The sequence below is a fragment of the Pantherophis guttatus genome, chromosome 15, assembly GCF_059756535.1.
Source record: "Pantherophis guttatus breed Tessera chromosome 15, ASM5975653v1, whole genome shotgun sequence".
Classification (NCBI taxonomy): Eukaryota; Metazoa; Chordata; class Lepidosauria; order Squamata; family Colubridae; genus Pantherophis; species Pantherophis guttatus.
This window is the reverse complement of record NC_142077.1, coordinates 9,007,294-9,025,176: the sequence shown is the minus strand read 5'-3', so window position 1 is coordinate 9,025,176 and position 17,883 is coordinate 9,007,294. Positions and strand designations below refer to the sequence as shown.

Below are 17,883 nucleotides of genomic sequence, written 5' to 3'. Positions count from 1 at the left end.
GTGAGTCACCAGCGGCCCTTCTAGGAACTAGCTGTGTTGGGTGGGAAGGGACCCGCGGCGGGAGGAGGTAGCGAGCTTTGGCGCTGGTCACATGACCCGCCGGGAGCCAATGGGGTCGCTCTGTTTGGGCGGGAAAAAGCGCGGTTGGCATGGCCGGGTCCTGAGGCAAAGCGCTGCTTGAGGCCTAGCTAAACCTGCGAGGCGGTGGCTACTTGAGGCTCCGCTGAAAAAGCCCGACTTTGCTTCGCCCGCCGACTAGGAGCCAACCGGGGAGGGCCTGCTGCTGCTTCTGCTCCTCCAGACGCGGTTTATTTTTTCCAGGTGCGGCGATGGCATCCACTCCGTCGAGTGCTTGGAGAAGAACTTCGTGAGTGGCCGGGTCCGGGGGGGGGCTATGGCGGCCGGCCGAAGGTTCCCCTCAGCGCAGGCCGCTTCAGGCCTGCTTCGAGCGCCCTTGGCAGCTCTGGGAGGGCTCGAGTGGCCCTTTTTCTGTCCCGGGAGGGGGACCCAATAAAGAAATACAGTATATAAGGAGAAGCTCCAGCGCTCAGCCTCTTGCCTGTCTTTGCAAGGCAATAAAATCACCTTGAGGGCTCTTGGTTGCTGTAGAGGAGCTGGGTTTGGGCCAGGACACACACACACAACGTCCCAAAGGTGATTCTTCCCCCCCCTCCAGAAAGGCACTTTTTGCCTCAGAAAGGCATATCTTCTTGCCCCCCCCCCCCAAACCAGCAGGCCCAAAGGAGCCCTGCAGCTCAATTCTGTTTCTCCCTCAGATGGCTTTGCAAAAGAAAATGGAAGAGGATTTCTCCCAAGTGGAGACCATTCAGACAAAGGTGGGGGCAGAGCAGTGGTTGAATTCAATTTTTTTAAAAAAACAAACAAACTACCGGTTCTGTGGGCGTGGCTTGGTGGGAGCGGCAGGGAAGTATACTGCAAAATCCCCATTCCCTCCCCAGTCCTGATGGAAGGATACTGCAAAATCCCCATTCCCTCCCTACTCGTGGGGGAAGGATATTGCAAAATCCCCATTCCCTCCTCACTCCTTGAGGAAGGATACTGCAAAATCTCCATTCCCTCCCCACTCCTGGGGGAAGGATACTGCAAACTCCCCATTCCCTCCCCACTCCTGGGGAAGGAGACTGCAAAATCCCCATTCCCTCCCAACTCCTGGGGGAAGGATACTGCAAAATCTTTTATTTCTTCCCCACTCCTGGGGGAAGGATACTGCAAAATCCCCATTCCCTCCCCACTCCTGGGAAAGGATACTGCAAAATCCCCATTCCCTCCCAACTCCTGGGGGAAGGATACTGCAAAATCTTTTATTTCTTCCCCACTCCTGGGGGAAGGATACTGCAAAATCCCCATTCCCTCCCCACTCCTGGGGGAAGGATATTGCAAAATCCCCATTCCCTCCCCACTCCTGGGGGAAGGATACTGCAAAATCCCCATTCCCTCCCCACTCCTGGGGGAAGGATACTGCAAAATCTCTATTCCCTCCCCACTCCTGGGGGAAGGATACTGCAAAATCTATTCCCTCCCCACTTTGGGGCCAGCCAGAGGTGGTATTTGCCGGTTCCCCTGAACTACTCAAAATTTCCGCTACCGGTTCTCGAGAACCTGCTGAATTTCACCTCTGGTGCAGAGCCAGCCTCCTTTTGGGTCAGCCAGAATGGCTCTGTTGTCTTGGAGGCAGGAGAGAGGGATGGGGTTTCTTGGGAGGAATCTTCTTTCCTTGCCAGAGAAAGATAGGTTGCTAATGGTGTTGAAAGTTTGGACAAGGTTTTAACATTTCTACACCCTCCACATACTTTGGGGGAGGGGGGTCTCCTCTCAGGTTGCAGTAAAAATGTTACCTGTTAAACTTATCAAAAATTAGACATTTCATTGGCTGTTAGCACAGCAGTGACTCTCTTCTAGGTCCACAGAAATTACATAACAGCTATAACTTGGTTTCTTTGCTCTCTGTCAGTTTTACTCCCTCCGAATCCTCCACCGGCATTCACTTTTCATGTTTTATAACAATTTCTTTTGCTTTTAGCCTGACTAGGTGGCTCAGTGGCTAAGACACTGAGCTTGTCGATAAGAAAGGTCGGCAGTTTGGCGGTTCGAATCCCTAGTACAAGTCTCCTGTGTGAGCAGGGGGTTGGACTAGATGACCTCCAAGGTCCCTTCCAACTCTGTTACTGCTTTCTGCCTGTCGGCTTCTGAGAGCTCGGCCTTAATGTCTTGAAGGGCTGGGTTTTGCAGCTCATCCTCAGAGGGGCTGTGAAATTGCTGCAGTTGCTTGCTGTTCTTGCTAAGTACAAGATGGGAGGCAGAACAGGGGGAAGTGTAAGGGGTCACAGGTAGAATTATGTTGTCGTTCTACTAAACCCGAGCCAGGTTTTGAAGAGCGCGCACCTCATATTTTTGGCCCAGGTAAAAGCTTTGAGTGCCGACTGGGAGGAACGACACCAGCAGTTGAAGATAGAGCAGGAAAAGGTGGCAGAACTGGAAGCCCAGATAAAGCAGCTGAATACTAAGCAGGAAGAAGTCATGGCTTCCCTTCAAGCGGATATGCTCCGTGCTGCCAGCCAGATCCAGGAGAAGGAAGGGCTGGCGGAGCGACTCAGGTCAGAAGTTGCCTTCCTGGAGAAGAGGGTGAGGGTGGCCTGTCAGGAGGCTGCCGGGAGCGCTGCCGAATTGGAAAAAGGAGCTCACGAGGCCCGGCTGGCTTTGGAGGCCACTCTGTCCACTCTCTGTCCGCAGCTGGACAGAGAGGAAGTAGTGAGTGAAACCTTGCAGCCTGAGCAGGAGGCCCCCCCGCCGCCGCAGCAGCGTGAGCAATTCCTGTGTGGCCAGGACACCGAGTGCCCAGGAAAGGCTGAAGGAGTGGAAGCCAAAGCAGAAGAAGCTCTGCAAGGGCAGCCACAGGAGGCAGTGGGTGGCCTGCAGGAAGAGGTGAGCTCTGCATGGAAGGATTAAACTCAGTTTAATGGTCCTTGTGCCAGAGGTGGGGACCTCTGCTGAGGACTTGTGAGACAGAGAGGGACTCCTTTGGGCACAATTGCTCTAGCTTCTCAGCTGCAGCATTAGATAAAGCTAAACTGGGCAAGGGGGTAGCTCAATGATCTCAGGCTTCCCCTTCAGCCAGTGCTGGAGGAGGACAAGGCTGGTTTTTCCTCAGCTATCTGAGGCCAGGTGTTTTGCTTCTACAGGTCTCTAAGCTCCCTTGATCCCGACATCTTCCCCAGCAGGCCTGTATGTAGCCTGTTCCACTTTCTCTCTCACTTGAGGTGGCCTCTTTTCTTAGGGCACACGGGTGTAGGAGAGGAGGCTTTCCTGCGTGGGCTGGCGAGAGCCAGGCTCCTCTGACACTTGGGCACTGCTGATTTCTGGGAAGAGAGTTGGACTCTGAGTGTTGTGAAGAGATCACCCTTTGGAACGTGGTGCGAGAAGCATGCAAAAGCTTAGCGGAATCCCTTGGGTGTCATCTCCTTCGAAGGAATGCCCCATGGGCACCATCAAGTGAAATGACCAGGAGACTTTGCAACACTGTTCTTTTTCTCCCCACAGGCCGAGCCCAGAGCCAGTGGGGGCGTGGGTGTTACTTCGTCCACCGATCTTTTGGCTCTTGAAAGGCATGCATTGGGTCCCTGGAGTCACCGGTCAGGGGAACAAGCTGCGTTCAGAAGCCCGCTCGGCTTTCAGAAATGCAGAGAGGTCTTTGAGAGTCCTTTCTGGGAAAGGCTCCTCCAGCTGGAGAGGGGTGAAAATTGTACTTCTGTCTGTTACCACGGTCTTTTCTGAGATGCATCTTGCTGAAGCTGATCGTCACTGTTGAATAAAAATGTGCACACCTGCAAAACCGAAGCACCCTTCTTTCAGCGAGTGCAAAGAGGCAGGGCACTGGGCGGGTCCTGATGTGAAGCGTCCGCTCTTGCGCCCAGGCGCGGTTTCATTGCCCCCTTCAAGGCTGGCTGCTTCTCTTTATGGCATCTCTCAGCCATATCTGAGATTGCCACCAGAGGGTGCTCTTGTACCAACCAATCCCTCCTGCATCCCATCAGCCTTTCTGGATAGTTGGGAAGGCAGCTGCAGAATTGCTCAGAATGTCTTTGGTGGGGCTTCCTTAATGCCCGTCGTCATCTTCTTTTGAATAGACAGTGAAGTCCCGCTTGCCCTCTTTTGGCACTTGAGCCAAAATGTCCTTGGGTGAGGCATTGAGGCCCTTGCAAGATGACCCTGGAAAGGTCGAGAGAAAGCAGTCTGCGTGTAAACAGGTGCAGCTTTCTGAAGGGAGCAGCAGCTCATGGGATTGCCAGGCCTGTTGCTCCCCACGCTAAATGCTTTTTTGACCCTCAAAACATGGGCAGGGAATCCACAGAAGGTGGCTGTTGAGGCGGTGCCTGCAATGGGCTTTCCTTCTTCCCGTTCCTCCCCTGGGTCTTGGCTCAGGTTCAGCCCTGGGTGCAGTCTTGTCTGGCAGAGAAGACATCCCCTCTTCCTTCACATAGATTCTTTCTGAACCAGCAGATTGGACAATTAAGGCCTCTTTTAATTCCTCTTATTGCTGGTCTCCCTCACAGTTGCTGATTATGGCTTTTTAAATTTTATTGGTCGATTTTATTGCACAGCATCATTTTCTGTTTTGGGTGTTTTATGGTAACGTAATGAAAAACTGGTACAAATTCCTCAAGAAATGGGAACATTTCTCCTCTATAAATTTATCTCCCTCCTGACACCGATGCAATTAAAGCCAGAGCCAACCACCACATCTCTGGGGCAGCAAATTCCACCCAGATCATCTCCAGCCCATTGGTTCCAACGGGTGACCGCAGAACTCTGCCACTGAGAGATGCAGAAAAAAAATATATCTGTAGCTGCTTCCTCCTCACAGCCGTTCCTAATTTACAAACCCCTATCGTGGCTCCTTTTAGCAGACTTATTCCCCTCGGCTGGAAAAATAAAATCCAGCGCATGCTTGCCAAGGATTGTGGAGCTAACCCACACTTGGAATTCCACGTCGCACCACACAGTGCCGTTTGCCTCTTTTCCCAAAGTGACCCAAACTCATTTTCTGTACCGACTGTCCACAGGGGCTATGCAACTTTCTGGATTGTCCACTTTACGAGAGCATTTCAGAGAGGTTTTTAGAAAGGTTTAACCCGGCATCCAGTCAGGAAATGCCACTGTGTTTCAAGCCCTGCTCGGTCAAGAGTCAATATCTCTTTCCCACTAAAGAAAGGAATGTGCTAGGAGGGACTGTCCTGGTTGCCGACCAACCCTACAATTATGTGGGGAGAAAGGCAACAGATTCTTCCGTTCTGATTCTTGAGTCAAAAACTGGACCTTTCAATCGATGTGCAGCCTTCTTGGTAAGAAGGGGTCACTCTCCTCACTAGGCCCCTCCAAGTCTTTTTGCTAAGTCTAAGAGTCCTGCAAAGACACACAGGTATCTTAACAGGATCCTCTTTTTAAGTATATATATATATGCACAACTGCATCGCAGCCCATGGCAGCAAAATAAGCTTTCTAAAAATGGAAAGAATGCGGAATAAGATTTATTGGTCCATTTGTTAAATGCTGCAGGATGCCTATTTTACAAGAAGAGCTGGAGGGGGGAGTAGAAATGTGGGTTCTGCTTTCTCCTCTTCCTCCTCTGGCTCCTTGTGGGTTGCAAACATGGACCCTGCTGAAGTTTCCTACGACTAGAAGTAACAAAATATGGGCTTTATAAGCTCTAATAAAACGCTTGGCGCTTTGGGTCCGTCAGCTTGGCAAAGCCGTGGTTTTTTTTAAACCCAAAGCCAACTGTCCAAAGTGTTTTATTTTTTGAAAATATGGTTTGTAATTGCAATTTAGTCTGGGTAGATTTGAACAGGCAGAGACAGGCGGTTGGCTCCCTGGTGTTTATAGGGTTGGGGAAAAAACGACAATTTATCCTCCTGAATCCCCACCATCATCATCACCCCTATCCTTGTTATCTGGACCCTTGTACTTGTGGCTCCATAGAAAAAGCAGCAACCCTCTTTTCTTTGTGGCCAAGCTGGTGACTCCTGAATGGAGAGGCAGCTTTTGCCCTTCCTTTCAAGCAGCAGGCCCCGGTCGGAGTTCCGGGATTGGTGGTCCAGAGCAGTGGTGAAATCCAACTTTTTTTACTACTGGTTCTGTGGGCGTGGCAGGGGAAGGATACTGCAAAATCCCCTTTCCCTCCCATTCCTGGGGGAAGGATACTGCAAAATCCCCTTTCCCTCCCCACTCCTGGGGGAAGGATACTGCAAAATCTCCATTCCCACCCCACTCTGGGGCCAGCCAGAGGTGGTATTTGCCGGTTCTCCAAACTACTCAAAATGTCCACTACCGGTTCTCCAAAATCTGCTGGATTTCACCTCTGGTCCAGAATACAGGCTCAGCTTCGCTTGCAGAATTGCCTCTTTCGCTCCGCAGTTCTTTGCACCTTTCCCCATTTTACGGCTCCCTCTTTGAGGTGCAGTGCTCAAGTTCATAAGGAGGCTCTTTGAGGCTTTCCCCAACTTTGGTTTTTAACCTCTAACAAATGTTTTGAATACACGGATGGTTTGTTTCACTGTGTCAGTGGAAAGGGAGGATTTGTGTAGCCTCCTTCCAGCTAGGATTGGAATACTTGTAATCAAAAATAGACATTCTTCATTGTGGCTATCCTAGAGGGGAAAAAAAGGAAAGACCAAATTGTTGTCAGGACAGGAACATAAATCAGAGATAATTGCATGTTATTGTTTATAGAGAAAGCAACTGAGAAAAAGAAATGGGAGGCCGAGGTCTGCAGCTGATTAAAGGGCGGCCTGGAAACCCTGTTATAAAAATCCCGTGTCACCTCTTATAGGAACATGGTGTCTCACCAAGGGATTATTCTAAAATCTCCCGAACAAGCTTTAGAGATAAGTATTGTCTGATTGTAACAGATTTGCAAGCAAGTATTTTTATAGCACTTAACCGCAGGGCTCCCATTATAGATTAAAGCGCTCTGTTAGCTTGGAAGGAATGTTTTAGTTAGTCGAAGTGAGTGATATGCTGGTATTTGGAGAGGTGCTTTGCAACAGCTGGGCTTTTGGCCTGTTTTAAGGGAAAGGTGAAATAATTAAGGCAGAGGAAAAAGAAACAGACTGCAGTAGTCTTCCTTAAGTTTCCATATGGCATCATACATTTTCTGTTAAATAAAGAGAAGGCTCAAAGGTTTTGTTTTGCCTCACTGAATGAACATTTCACTCTCCTTTACATCATATATTTAATTTTAGAGGCAGAGTGTCTTCACACTCTTAATTGCAGATCATTTGCCAAAAGCCCAGCATCCCAAGTTCTTTAAACAACTTTCTGTCAGTGCTGAGCCTCTTGTTATTTAACCTGGATAAAGCACTGTTGTCAGATCTTTAGCTTCAAATCTTTGATCCCTATAGAAATAAATTGAAAAAGTGGACAAATCCAATAATATAGACAACTGCTCTCTTTCTTCAAGATAAGAAATCTTTCTTGAATTCTGGTGTTACAAACAGTTCATGAGGTAGCTTTCCCCTTTAAGAAGACCCTGATTAAACCTAAAATTGTCAGTTTTATAAAAAGGGGCCAGCCATTTTATGTTTTAAGTTCCTCTCCTACATCTAGCAGAATTTTCTACTTTTTTATATATATATGAATGGAAAATGCCATGAAATGCCTACCAGAAAAAAACCTGAAAAATATATAACTGGCTGAGATCAATAAAACCCAGTTAACAGAAGCAATCATTCAATTTTGGTTTCACATTAGAACAGCTGCAGAACCAAAAGGCTTGTTTCACTCCATGGGAAGACATTGTAAGGCCGTCATTCATGCTAAAGGTTACCCAACTAAGGATTAACTGACATGGGGATCATTTTTGTATATCTCGTTTTTTTCTATGTGTTTCACTTTTCTTCTTTATACTGTAACTGCTATTCTAATAGCAAATCCTTCATAAAAGTTATTGCATTACAGTCTTGGTTAAATTATCTTTCCATTAATATATAATTTTATGGTCCTACTCAAAAAAAAAAAAAAGTGGTGTTAAAAAGCTAGTTTTAGAAAATACAGTTTTCCCAAAAGGTTTCCACAATTTTGGCCACCACTGTATATAGACAGGCACACGTCTGTGTGAATGTACATTTATATAGAGAGCGACTAGTACACCGTGTTGCACTAGTAACTTCAGTTATGCTTAAGCTATGTTTAAATTAGTAACTTAACTAATCTTAGATTCAGCTGGGTTTTATTAACTACGGTATATATAAAGTAGGAATTCCAGTACTTCAGAAATTGCTGTGTAAAATAGTAAAGCCAGCAATGCAGGAGCGGTGATAGTTCTGTAAATGAACTGCCTTCTCTAACATCTTTCCAGAAACACCTGTGATGGCAGCAGACTTCCAGAAATGAACAGAGCAGGATGACAACATGGTTGCAGGTAAGACGGGCCTTTATTATGCTGGTTTATTTATATCCCACCTTTATTATTTTTAAAACATAAGGTGGTGAGCACATACAATATTTCCTTCGCCTATTTTCCCTCCGCAATGTCCACCCTGTGAAGTGAGTTGGGCTGAGAGAGAGAGTAACTGGCCCAAAGTCACCTAATCAGCTTTCATGCCTAAGGCAAGATTAGAACTCGCTGTCCGCTGGCTTCTAGCCTCCTGCTCTAATTATTAAACCAAATTGGCTCTTGGTTTGGGCTAATTATCAGAAAACAGAAAAAAAGAAACCCCATACAAATTCCCTACTTGACATCACAATGCAGGAATCCGTACTGAAGAATTTAAATACAAATCCAGCCTGTTTCTGACGAGGTTAAACAATTTCTTGCTTAAATGTTAAAAGCATTAGCATCACTCGGCTACATCTGATCTCTGTTTGTTTCCCTAATTTATGTATGTATTCCACTGACTTCCGGTGAGTCATAGTGATTTAACTTTGTATTTAGGAAGAAGGAAGTAAAAATGCAAATGTAACACCATAATGTATCTTCTTTAAATATTCTACGGCATATACGCAAACATAAGGAAATTCATGCTTTGGTCCCTTACGATATTGAAAGCACATACCTGTTTGCATAGAGTAAATTAATATATGCTAAATGTCTACAAACATTGGCCCGTCTTCTGCTTTCTTATCTGTCAGAAATAACTGTAATTTATAACATTTTTCTTAGCATGGTGGAATACAAGGATCAGTTGTTGTTATTTGCAAGAAACAGATTTATTATTCTTGTTTCTTACCTATGTCCCACAAACAGTTCATGACACTAGGAAGATCCCATTACCTAAATACGGTCTGTTGTGTGGATGTTTGGGTGGTTTTGGGGTGGGGAATTCTGGTGGGTGGGAGTATGTTTGGGGATCGTTATGTGTGTTGGACCTGGTCTTTGGCTGTTAAGTGAATTTCTTTGTATGGGTATACTGTGTATACACGTACAATGACAATAAAGTTGTTATTATTATTATATGAGGAATGTATTTTCAGAGCCAGGTGACACAAGGCAGGTATTTTTGCCCCAAAGTCTGCCAGCATTTGAACCCTCACATCTCCACTTGGATATTAAATGCCAATGCTTGAGAAAGGGGATTTCTAGAGGTAGCATTCTGCGAGTAAGGGCCATCCCGTAACCATATCACTGTAGAAGGCGTTCTGCCAAATTGGGATATCAAAATGCAGTTTCTGCTCCTAACTTCCAGGCATACAGCAGAGACAGAGAGCCTGGAAGGCAAAACTGACCTCCTGGCCTCTGAAAAAGCAACATACTGCTGACCTTTCTGATCGAGAAGCTCAGTGTCTTAGCCACTGAGCCACCTAGTCAGGCACCAAGCTGCATATGTCTCCTTTTCTTTTCTTTATTTTTTAATAAAGAGGGTTGCATTGATATTAAGACAGCAAATGAACCAGAGAAGTGAGTAAGGAATAGGTTTTTACTCAGCCGTCTCAATGGCCGTTTAATTTTAAAAGCTGTATTGCTAGATCATGGCATCCGGCCCTCTCAATTCCTGGCAAATAGATGGGGAAGAAATGGAAGTAGTGACAGACTTTATTTTCCTGGGCTCCAAGATCACCGCAGATGGGGACTGCAGCTGAGAAATCAAAAGACGCTTGCTCCTGGGGAGGAAAGTTATGGCAAATCTGGACAGCCTACTAAAAAGCAGAGACATCACCCTGCCAACAAAAGTGTGTGTCATCAAGGGTATGGTTTTCCCAGTTGCAAGGTATGGCTGGGAAAATTGGGACCATAAGGAAGGCTGAGCACCAAAGAATGGAGGCCTTTGAACTCTGGTGCTGGAGAAGACTCCTGCGAGTCCCTTGGACTGCAAGGCCATCCAACCGGTCGGTCCTAGAGGAGATCAACCCTGACTGCTCTTTAGAAGGCCAGATCCTGAAGAGGAAACTCAAATCCTTTGGCCGCCTAATGAGAAGGAAGGACTCACGGGAGAAGAGCCGAATGCTGTGAATGATGGAGGGCAAAAGAAGAAGAGGATGACAGAGAACGAGGTGGCTGGATGGAGTCACCGAAGCAGTCGGCGTGAGCTTAAATGGACTCCAGAGGATGGTAGAGGACAGGAAGGCCTGGAGGAACGTTATCCATGGGGTCGCGATAGGTCGGAACAACTTCGCAACTAACAATAACAAATGTTTGCTTAAAGATGTTAGCTTAAAACTACTTTCTGTGTGTCAGTCTGATATGCTTGTCTCTGGAATGTTGGTTGGTTCCCCAGCGAATGAAAATGTTTGCTTCAGCATTTCTCTGAGAAGACAGATACGTCCATGGAGTCTTGCTGGCTGAGATCAGAGCAGAGCTGTGGGGAACTGTCAAAGGGAAACAGGGCCTATTAAGAGCCAGAGAATGAGAAACTGCTCTTCCACCTTCCGGGAAGTAACATGTCTTGCCATCTCACTTAGGGGCATATTTATAGATGCCTTAGATACCCACCTTTGTCTGAGTAACAGACAGATTCGAAGGCATCTAGCTGTTTCCTTCTTTGGACTGGGGTTGCATGCAACCAGCTTTCGCCCGGCTCCCCCTGTGCGCTGTGCATGCAATTGCACGATATGCGCATGCTCACGGCTTTCGTGCACGCAATGCATGCGTGCAGATGCCATCTGTGCATGCACACAGTGTGCGCAGGTACTCATGCACACGCGCAAATGCACACGCATGCACAAGAGAGCTCCGAAGACCAGCTGGGTGTCTGGAATTGTGTGTATGCGCACCGGAGGCCCGAACACCAGCTTGGGGGAGTGTGTGCATGCGCAGCTGCAGGTGAGTTGGGCGGCAGCTTGCGTGCCCAGAAAGATGGCTCTGCGTGTCACCTTGGGCACGCATGCCATAAGGTTCGCCATCACAGATGTAGGCTGTCTCAGTTTCTCTTCTCTTTCTCTTCTCATGCATTGTTGACTTTGGTTTTCCCAAAACTGCCTCTCTCTGAATCTCCAGCTGGGGGAGCCCCTTAGAACATCACGGGCAAAAAAGCAGGGATGAAATCCAGCAGGTTCTGACAGATTCTGGAGAACCGGTAGCGGAAATTTTGAGTAGTTCAGAGAACCGGTAAATACCACCTCTGACTGGCCCCCTCCCCAGCTGATCGGGAGGACATGGGGATTTTGCCCTGGAGTGGGGTGGGAATGGGGATTTTATTTTATTTATTTATTTTTATTTTATTTTGAATTTATATACTGCATCTTCTCCCGAGGGACTCAGAGCGGTGTACAGCCAGATAAAAACATGCAATACAAACATTAAAAGCAATTAAAAAGATATATATTAATTTGGCCCCAATTTAAAATAACAAACCAATTAAAAAAATTTTTAAAAAAAATATATTAAGCCAGCCCGGTATTGCAGTAACCTTCCCCTGGAGTGGGTTGGGAATGGAGATTTTGCAGTATCCTTCCTCTGCCACGCCCACCAAGCCATGCCATGCCACGCCCACCAAGCCACGCCCACAGAACCGGTAGTAAAAAAAAATTGGATTTCACCACTGGCAAAAAAGGGATGAGAGAAGTGGTCTCTGCATTCAGTTTGAAAGCCCTGCATGAAATTGTATGCATACAACTCCTGCACCAAACGAAATCTTGCTCTAAATCCATGGCTTTTTTCTATTTAGCCCCAGTTTTGGGGGATGTTTGGGAGACTCCTAAAATGCCTTTTTTTTTTTTTTAAAGGAAAACCTCCTTTTCCTTCAGGTGCTGTGATTTTTATGCAACAGTGAGGTTGGGGAGGTGCCTCTTCGTCCCTCTGAAATTTCTTTCGTGTTGCGTTACCGATTGAGAATCCTGTCCCTGCCTCTGTTGTGCCTAATAACCAAACTTCATCTCACCCTCAATAATGAAGTGCTAATGCAATAAATAAAAGGTAATAAAAAACATATCACCAAGGCGCCTTGCCTGCAAAGGAGCACAAGCCAAGGAGGTGAATCACAGACTTGTGGATCAGGGCCAAACTTGGGGAGGTGAACCACGAAAAGGAGTCGGGAGAGCACACACAGGGCATATTTCAAGATCCTGAAAGGCTGAAACTTGCATTCTTCAGGTGCTGAACCCTGACTTAGTAGCTTTCCCAAAAAATATTGTTCTTCCCTTTTGTTTCCTGGGACGGCGGATTTCTCTTAGCGATTAGATTTCAAGTTGGCTATCTCTCTTTCTCTCTCTCTCTCTCTCTCTCTCTCTCTCTCTCTCTCTCTCTCTCTCTCTCTCTCTCTCTCTCTCTCTCTTTGCTTTGCTTTAGAAAATGTCACAGATCAAGCCATTTCCTTTTGCACAGATCCCTGCTCGTTTCAGATTGGCTCATTCCCAAGGGAATGGCTGCTGGACTTCCTTTCTCAGCCTCCTTATGGAAAAGGAGGTTTGTTTTCATGCTTCGGCTCTACAGAGCCTTGGGGGAAGAAACCAAATCGGGCTCCTTCTGTTTGAAGTCGGGCTTTTAAAAATGCTCTGAGAATTGCTGCAAACATTACCATTTTACTTCAAAATCCAGAGCCGAGTGTTTGAGAAGAAGGGTCCCAGCATTCATCTGGCCCCCCAATAATACACAACAGACACGCAAAGAACTCCAAAGGCAGGTAGATTCCTCGAAGGACCATTTTATTGGATACATCATATTGGCACAACGGGTGAAAACCCACTCTGAAAGTTCCTGCGGTTTTCACCTAATTAAAAGAGAAAGTTTTCCCCCTTTCTCAAGTCATCAGTCACATGGTCCAATCAAGATGTTGGCCAGTTGCTTGGTTACTTCGCTCCTCCTCTCCCAGCTACCTGTTGGAATGATCTTGGTTCCCACAAGAAAACTTATTATTTTGACTACAAGACCCCAGCTAAATATTTCCCTCCCCCCTCCCATCTAGTGGCAGCCCTGAATCCTCAAAGATGGCCCCAGCTTCAGGATTGACACAAGCAAGCAGGGAGAACAAACTGGAGTTTGTTGGGGAAAATCAAAAAGGACCCTTCCCCCCCCCCCCATTTTCTCTGAAGAATGTGGAGGTAAAACTTTGCAGCGAATGTGCCAAGGGTGAAATCCAGCAGGTTCTGACAGGTTCTGGAGAACCGGCAGCGGAAATGTTGAGTAGTTTGGAGAACCAGCAAATACCACCTCTGGCAGACCTCAGAGTGAGGTGGGAATGGGGATTTTGCAGTATCTTTCCCCTGGAGTGGGGAGGGAATGGAGATTTTGCAGTATCCTTCCCCAGGAGTGGGGAGGGAATGGGGATTTTGCAGTATCCTTTCCCTGGAGTGGGGAGAGAATGGGGATTTTACAGTATCCTTCCCCTGTCACGCCCACCAAGCCACACTCACAAAACCGGTAGTTTAAAAAAATTGAATTCCATCACTGGAATGTGCCATATTTGTTTTCCTCTCGGGATGAAAAGCGAAGGCCGATCAGCTTCCTGGAAGAGAAAGGTGAAGGAGCTCGGAGAGAACCTTTCCACATTTCAGCTTATCGGGATTTCTTGGGTGCAACACAAGAAGAGCCTGTCATGGAACTGCAGGATTAAAAAAAAACCCAGGGCAAGCTGGGATGGGCAGAAAAATGGAGGAATAAGGTGGTAAAAAGACCCAGCGGATCAAGTCGAATTCCTTTTCTTCGGAGTTTCAACAGATCCTAGAGAGCCCATCCCCCCCACCCCCCGATATCCCTGGACCAGGGGTGGTATTCACTTACCTTCGCTATTTGTTTGCAAATGTGAGCACATGTGCGACCACCGTGCATGTGCAGAGGGTCAAAAATGGCATCCGGGTGGGTGGGCGGAGCCTCCCGCAGCCGCCGCTACCAATTCACCTGAACCGCATAGAACTGGCTGAATACCACCACTGCCCTGGACCCATAATTGAAAGACATCTGAGAAAGGCCCTACTACCTTTTGTAAAAGAAGAAAGGATGGTGGAATCCTGTAGGAGAAGGAAAGGACTACAGTGCTCATGACTGGGAGGCACCCACAAATAAATACAAAAAATATAGGAAAGAGTTATTATTAATTTGTTGGTTTGCAATGCTTACACTCGTCTCTTAGGGCAGGGGTCCCCGACTCCCGGGCTGCGGCCCACTACCAGGACGCACATACACATGCGCGGGGCCAGGGCGCATGCACAGGGGGGGCACTCGCATTGCATTTTGGGAGTTCTGGCACGCGCGTGTGCATTTGCATGCATGCGTGCTTTGGGCACTCAAATCCAAATCTTTATTGTCAGTGCACAACATATGTACAATGAGATTGGTTGGGCTCGTCACCAAAAAGGTTAACCATCCCTGGACTAAATGATCTTCGAAGTTTCTTCCGGCCCTTACTTACGTTTTATGGTTCTTTGAGTGAGTAACCATCTTGTTTCACGGGTTACCTCACTCCTACCTCTTGGGCTGCCCTGTTTATCTTTTGGATTAAGATTACCTAATTATAATGATATTAAATGCATATGCTTGCTTAACGTCTTTATGTCTGGTTGCTGGAAGCACTTTACAAACAAGTAATGAGAGATCACAAAGGGGATGGTGTGATGGGATTAAACATTCTTTACCTGGGAGTAGGCATGAGTCAGCCAAAAGTTTTGTTTGCAATGAGGTCACCAGTAAGGGCTGTTGAAAGAAAGGAAGAAAGAAAGAAAGGAAAGAAAGAAAGAAAGAAAAAAAGAAAAAAGGAAGAAAGAGAAGGAAAGAAAGAGTGAGAGAAAGAAAAAGAAGGAAGGAAGAAAAGAAAGGGAAGGAAGGAAAGAGAAAAAGAAAAGGAAGGAAAGAAAGAGAAGGAAAGAAAGAAAGAGAGAAAGAAAAGGAAGGAAGGAAGAAATGAAAGGGAAGGAAGGAAAGAGAAAGAAAGAAAAGGAAGGAAAGAAAGAAGGAAAGAAAGAAAAAGAGAAAAAGAAGGAAGAAAAAAGAGAAGAAAAGAAAGAAAGGAGAAAGAGAAAGGAAGAAAAGAAAGGGAAGGAAAGAAAGACAGACATTCAGGAAGTCTTTTAGAGTATAAGGCAATTCATAGAACTTGCTATTCTTTTAAGAGGAGTCACAATACAGCTCTACCTTTTAGCTATAGGCCATTTGTGTGTGGGGGGGGAAAGCTATAGTAAAGTGGAAAGTAGCTAGTCCCAGATCTGTAAAGATGTCAGCCGTTCAAGGTGGATCGGCCTAGGAAGCCAATGTCACCAAGAAGGTCACTTTCTACGGCTATAATGGCAGAATCTCGCAAGCCTGAATGAGCTTCCCTCCTCCCTCTCTTTATCTTCGTGAGGGCGAGGGAGGTCCTATTCTGAGACTTTACAGGTTATATTCCTGCCCTGGAGTCAGTTCCCCTTTCCCCGACTCTTGTCTTCTTGAGGACGGCTCTTCCTCCAGTCCCTCAAGGCCATTTCCTCCGCCTTCCGCTTTAGGCAGCAGAATTGAAGGCAGGCAGGTGTTCGAGGGCACTTAGAAATGACCAGGCTACTTGGGATGGGAGTGCTGACTTCCAGGCTAGCAGAGCCACCGATATGAGGGAGCTCTTATTGCCTCTTGATGGGGACTCAGTGGCTAAGACCCTGAGCTTGTCGATTGAAAGGTTGGCAGTTCAGCAGTTCGAATCCCGAGTGTCGCCTAATGGAGTGAGCTCCCGTGACTTGTCCCAGCTTCTGCCAACCGAGCAGTTCGAAAACAGGTAAAAAAAAATGCAAGTAGAAAAATAGGTACCACCTTTGATGGGAAGGGAACAGCATTCCGTGCGCCTTTGGTGTTGAGTCACGGCGGCCACATGACCACAGAGACGTCTTCGGACAGCACTGGCTCTTCGGCTTTGAAACGGAGATGAGCATCACCCCCTAGAGTCAGGAACGACTAGCACGCATGTGCAAGGGGAACCTTTACCTTTACCTTTATTGCCTCTTCTTTCTTCGATGGGGATCAGAGTTCTTAAGTTAAAATTTAACCACAGAGGTTGAATAACCTCTTTAACCTTATCTTACAATGGACCTTATGCTCTTTATTTATTGCTCCAGAATCTTCCAAGTCTAGACTTCTGACCGACTGGCCCTGTTTTTGGTCAGTCTTAATTGAATGCCCTATTCCATTATTGTTTTCTCTCTTCAGAAGCAAGAATTTGATTGATAGACGTTACTGGCAGGGGTGGGATTCAAAAATTTTAGCAACCGGTTCTCTGCCCGGTTGCTGGGTGGGCACGGACATGGTGGGCGTGGCCTACTCATCCTCCTGCACCACGGTGGGGGCGGGCGTGTTTTCGCCCTCCCCAAGCTCTGGAGGATTTTCTTGAGCCTCCGGGAGGGCGAAAATGGCCTCCCCGGGCTCCGGAGGCCCTCCGGAGGCTGGAAACTGGCCTGTTTCCAGACTTCCGGAATTTCCGGGAGGCCCATTTTTGCCCTCCCAGAGCCTCCGCGCAGGCACTGCAGTTACCTGCCATCCAAAACGGGCTGCATGGAGACTCCTGGGAGGGGCGTGGTGGGATGGGCGGAGCCAGCCAGTCCTTGCAACTACCGGTTCGGCGAAACAGATGTAAAATTAGCATCCGGTTCGTGCGAACTGATCCGAACCGGCTGAATCCCACCTCTGGTTACTGGGCTCCTCATTAGAGTTGCCTTTCAAGAGAAATGGGTCTAATAGTAATCTAGCTAGTAGAGAAGCCCAATTCTGAAGGCCAGTCAGTGGCACGAGGCTCACTTCGTCTCCCAAGACATAATGTCCAAGTTAGGCTTTTCTCCCTGCAGACCAGTGGCCGAACTGAGCTATTTTGAGCCCGTTAACCGGATCAGAGTGAAATGTACCCAAACTCACCAAGTAAATTAATCACTGATGTGGTCCCCGGAGGCTCCCAGCTTCAATTCTGCCAATTCTCTTCGTTGTTATCCCCAGCAGGCCCAGCAAAGCTGGAGCTTCCTATTTTTAGACAGGAGTTCGAGGCTTCTGTAGCCCTGTACATTTTCATCCAAATATTTGTCTTGGCTTTTGACAGTGGATTATGCTGATGGTGCAGATAGGAATATGTACGGATTAAGAAAGAGCACGCTCCTTCAGCTGGGGAAATGCCCGAAGAGAAACAACCAACTAGCTGTAGAGATTTACTACCGTGTTTCCCCGAAAATAAGACCCTGTCTTATATTTTTTTTGAACCCTGAAATAAACGCTCGGCCTTATTGCCATGCGCTCAAAAGCCCGATTGGGCTTATTATCAGGGGATGTCTTATTTTGGGGGAAACAGGGTATATTTTATTCCATTAAAAAGAATGATAATGATTGGGTACCCCTTCAGAAAGGAAAATGGCACTAGGGTAGCTACAAGAGCAGAATACACATGTTTCCAGTAGTACATATTTAATTAACTGATTTCGTTTAATTAACAAGAGCCAAGCGAGTACATGTCGGTATTTGTTCTTCGGGAAGATTCCTTAACACCTGCAACCTGC

General features: G+C 46.9%; 1 protein-coding gene across 5 annotated transcripts in view; it reads left to right on the top strand.

Moving 5' to 3' along the window:
* Nucleotides 1-17,883, top strand: part of LOC117654732 (uncharacterized) — a 68,746-nt gene that overhangs the window by 152 nt on the left and 50,711 nt on the right. For 2 of the 5 annotated variants that reach the window (XM_087879014.1, XM_034401589.3), the window contains exons 2-5: nt 322-367; nt 777-836; nt 2,422-2,943; nt 3,559-3,850. In XM_087879014.1, coding sequence (XP_087735140.1) covers nt 777-836; nt 2,422-2,943; nt 3,559-3,792 — 816 coding nt within the window. In that variant the 5' untranslated portion in view covers nt 322-367 and the 3' untranslated portion in view covers nt 3,793-3,850. Of the gene's footprint in view, nt 1-321; nt 368-776; nt 837-2,421; nt 2,944-3,558; nt 3,851-8,374; nt 8,438-17,883 lie in introns of those variants that run through there. The other 3 variants (XR_004588381.3, XR_015729944.1, XM_034401592.3) reach the window with 3 other exon arrangements.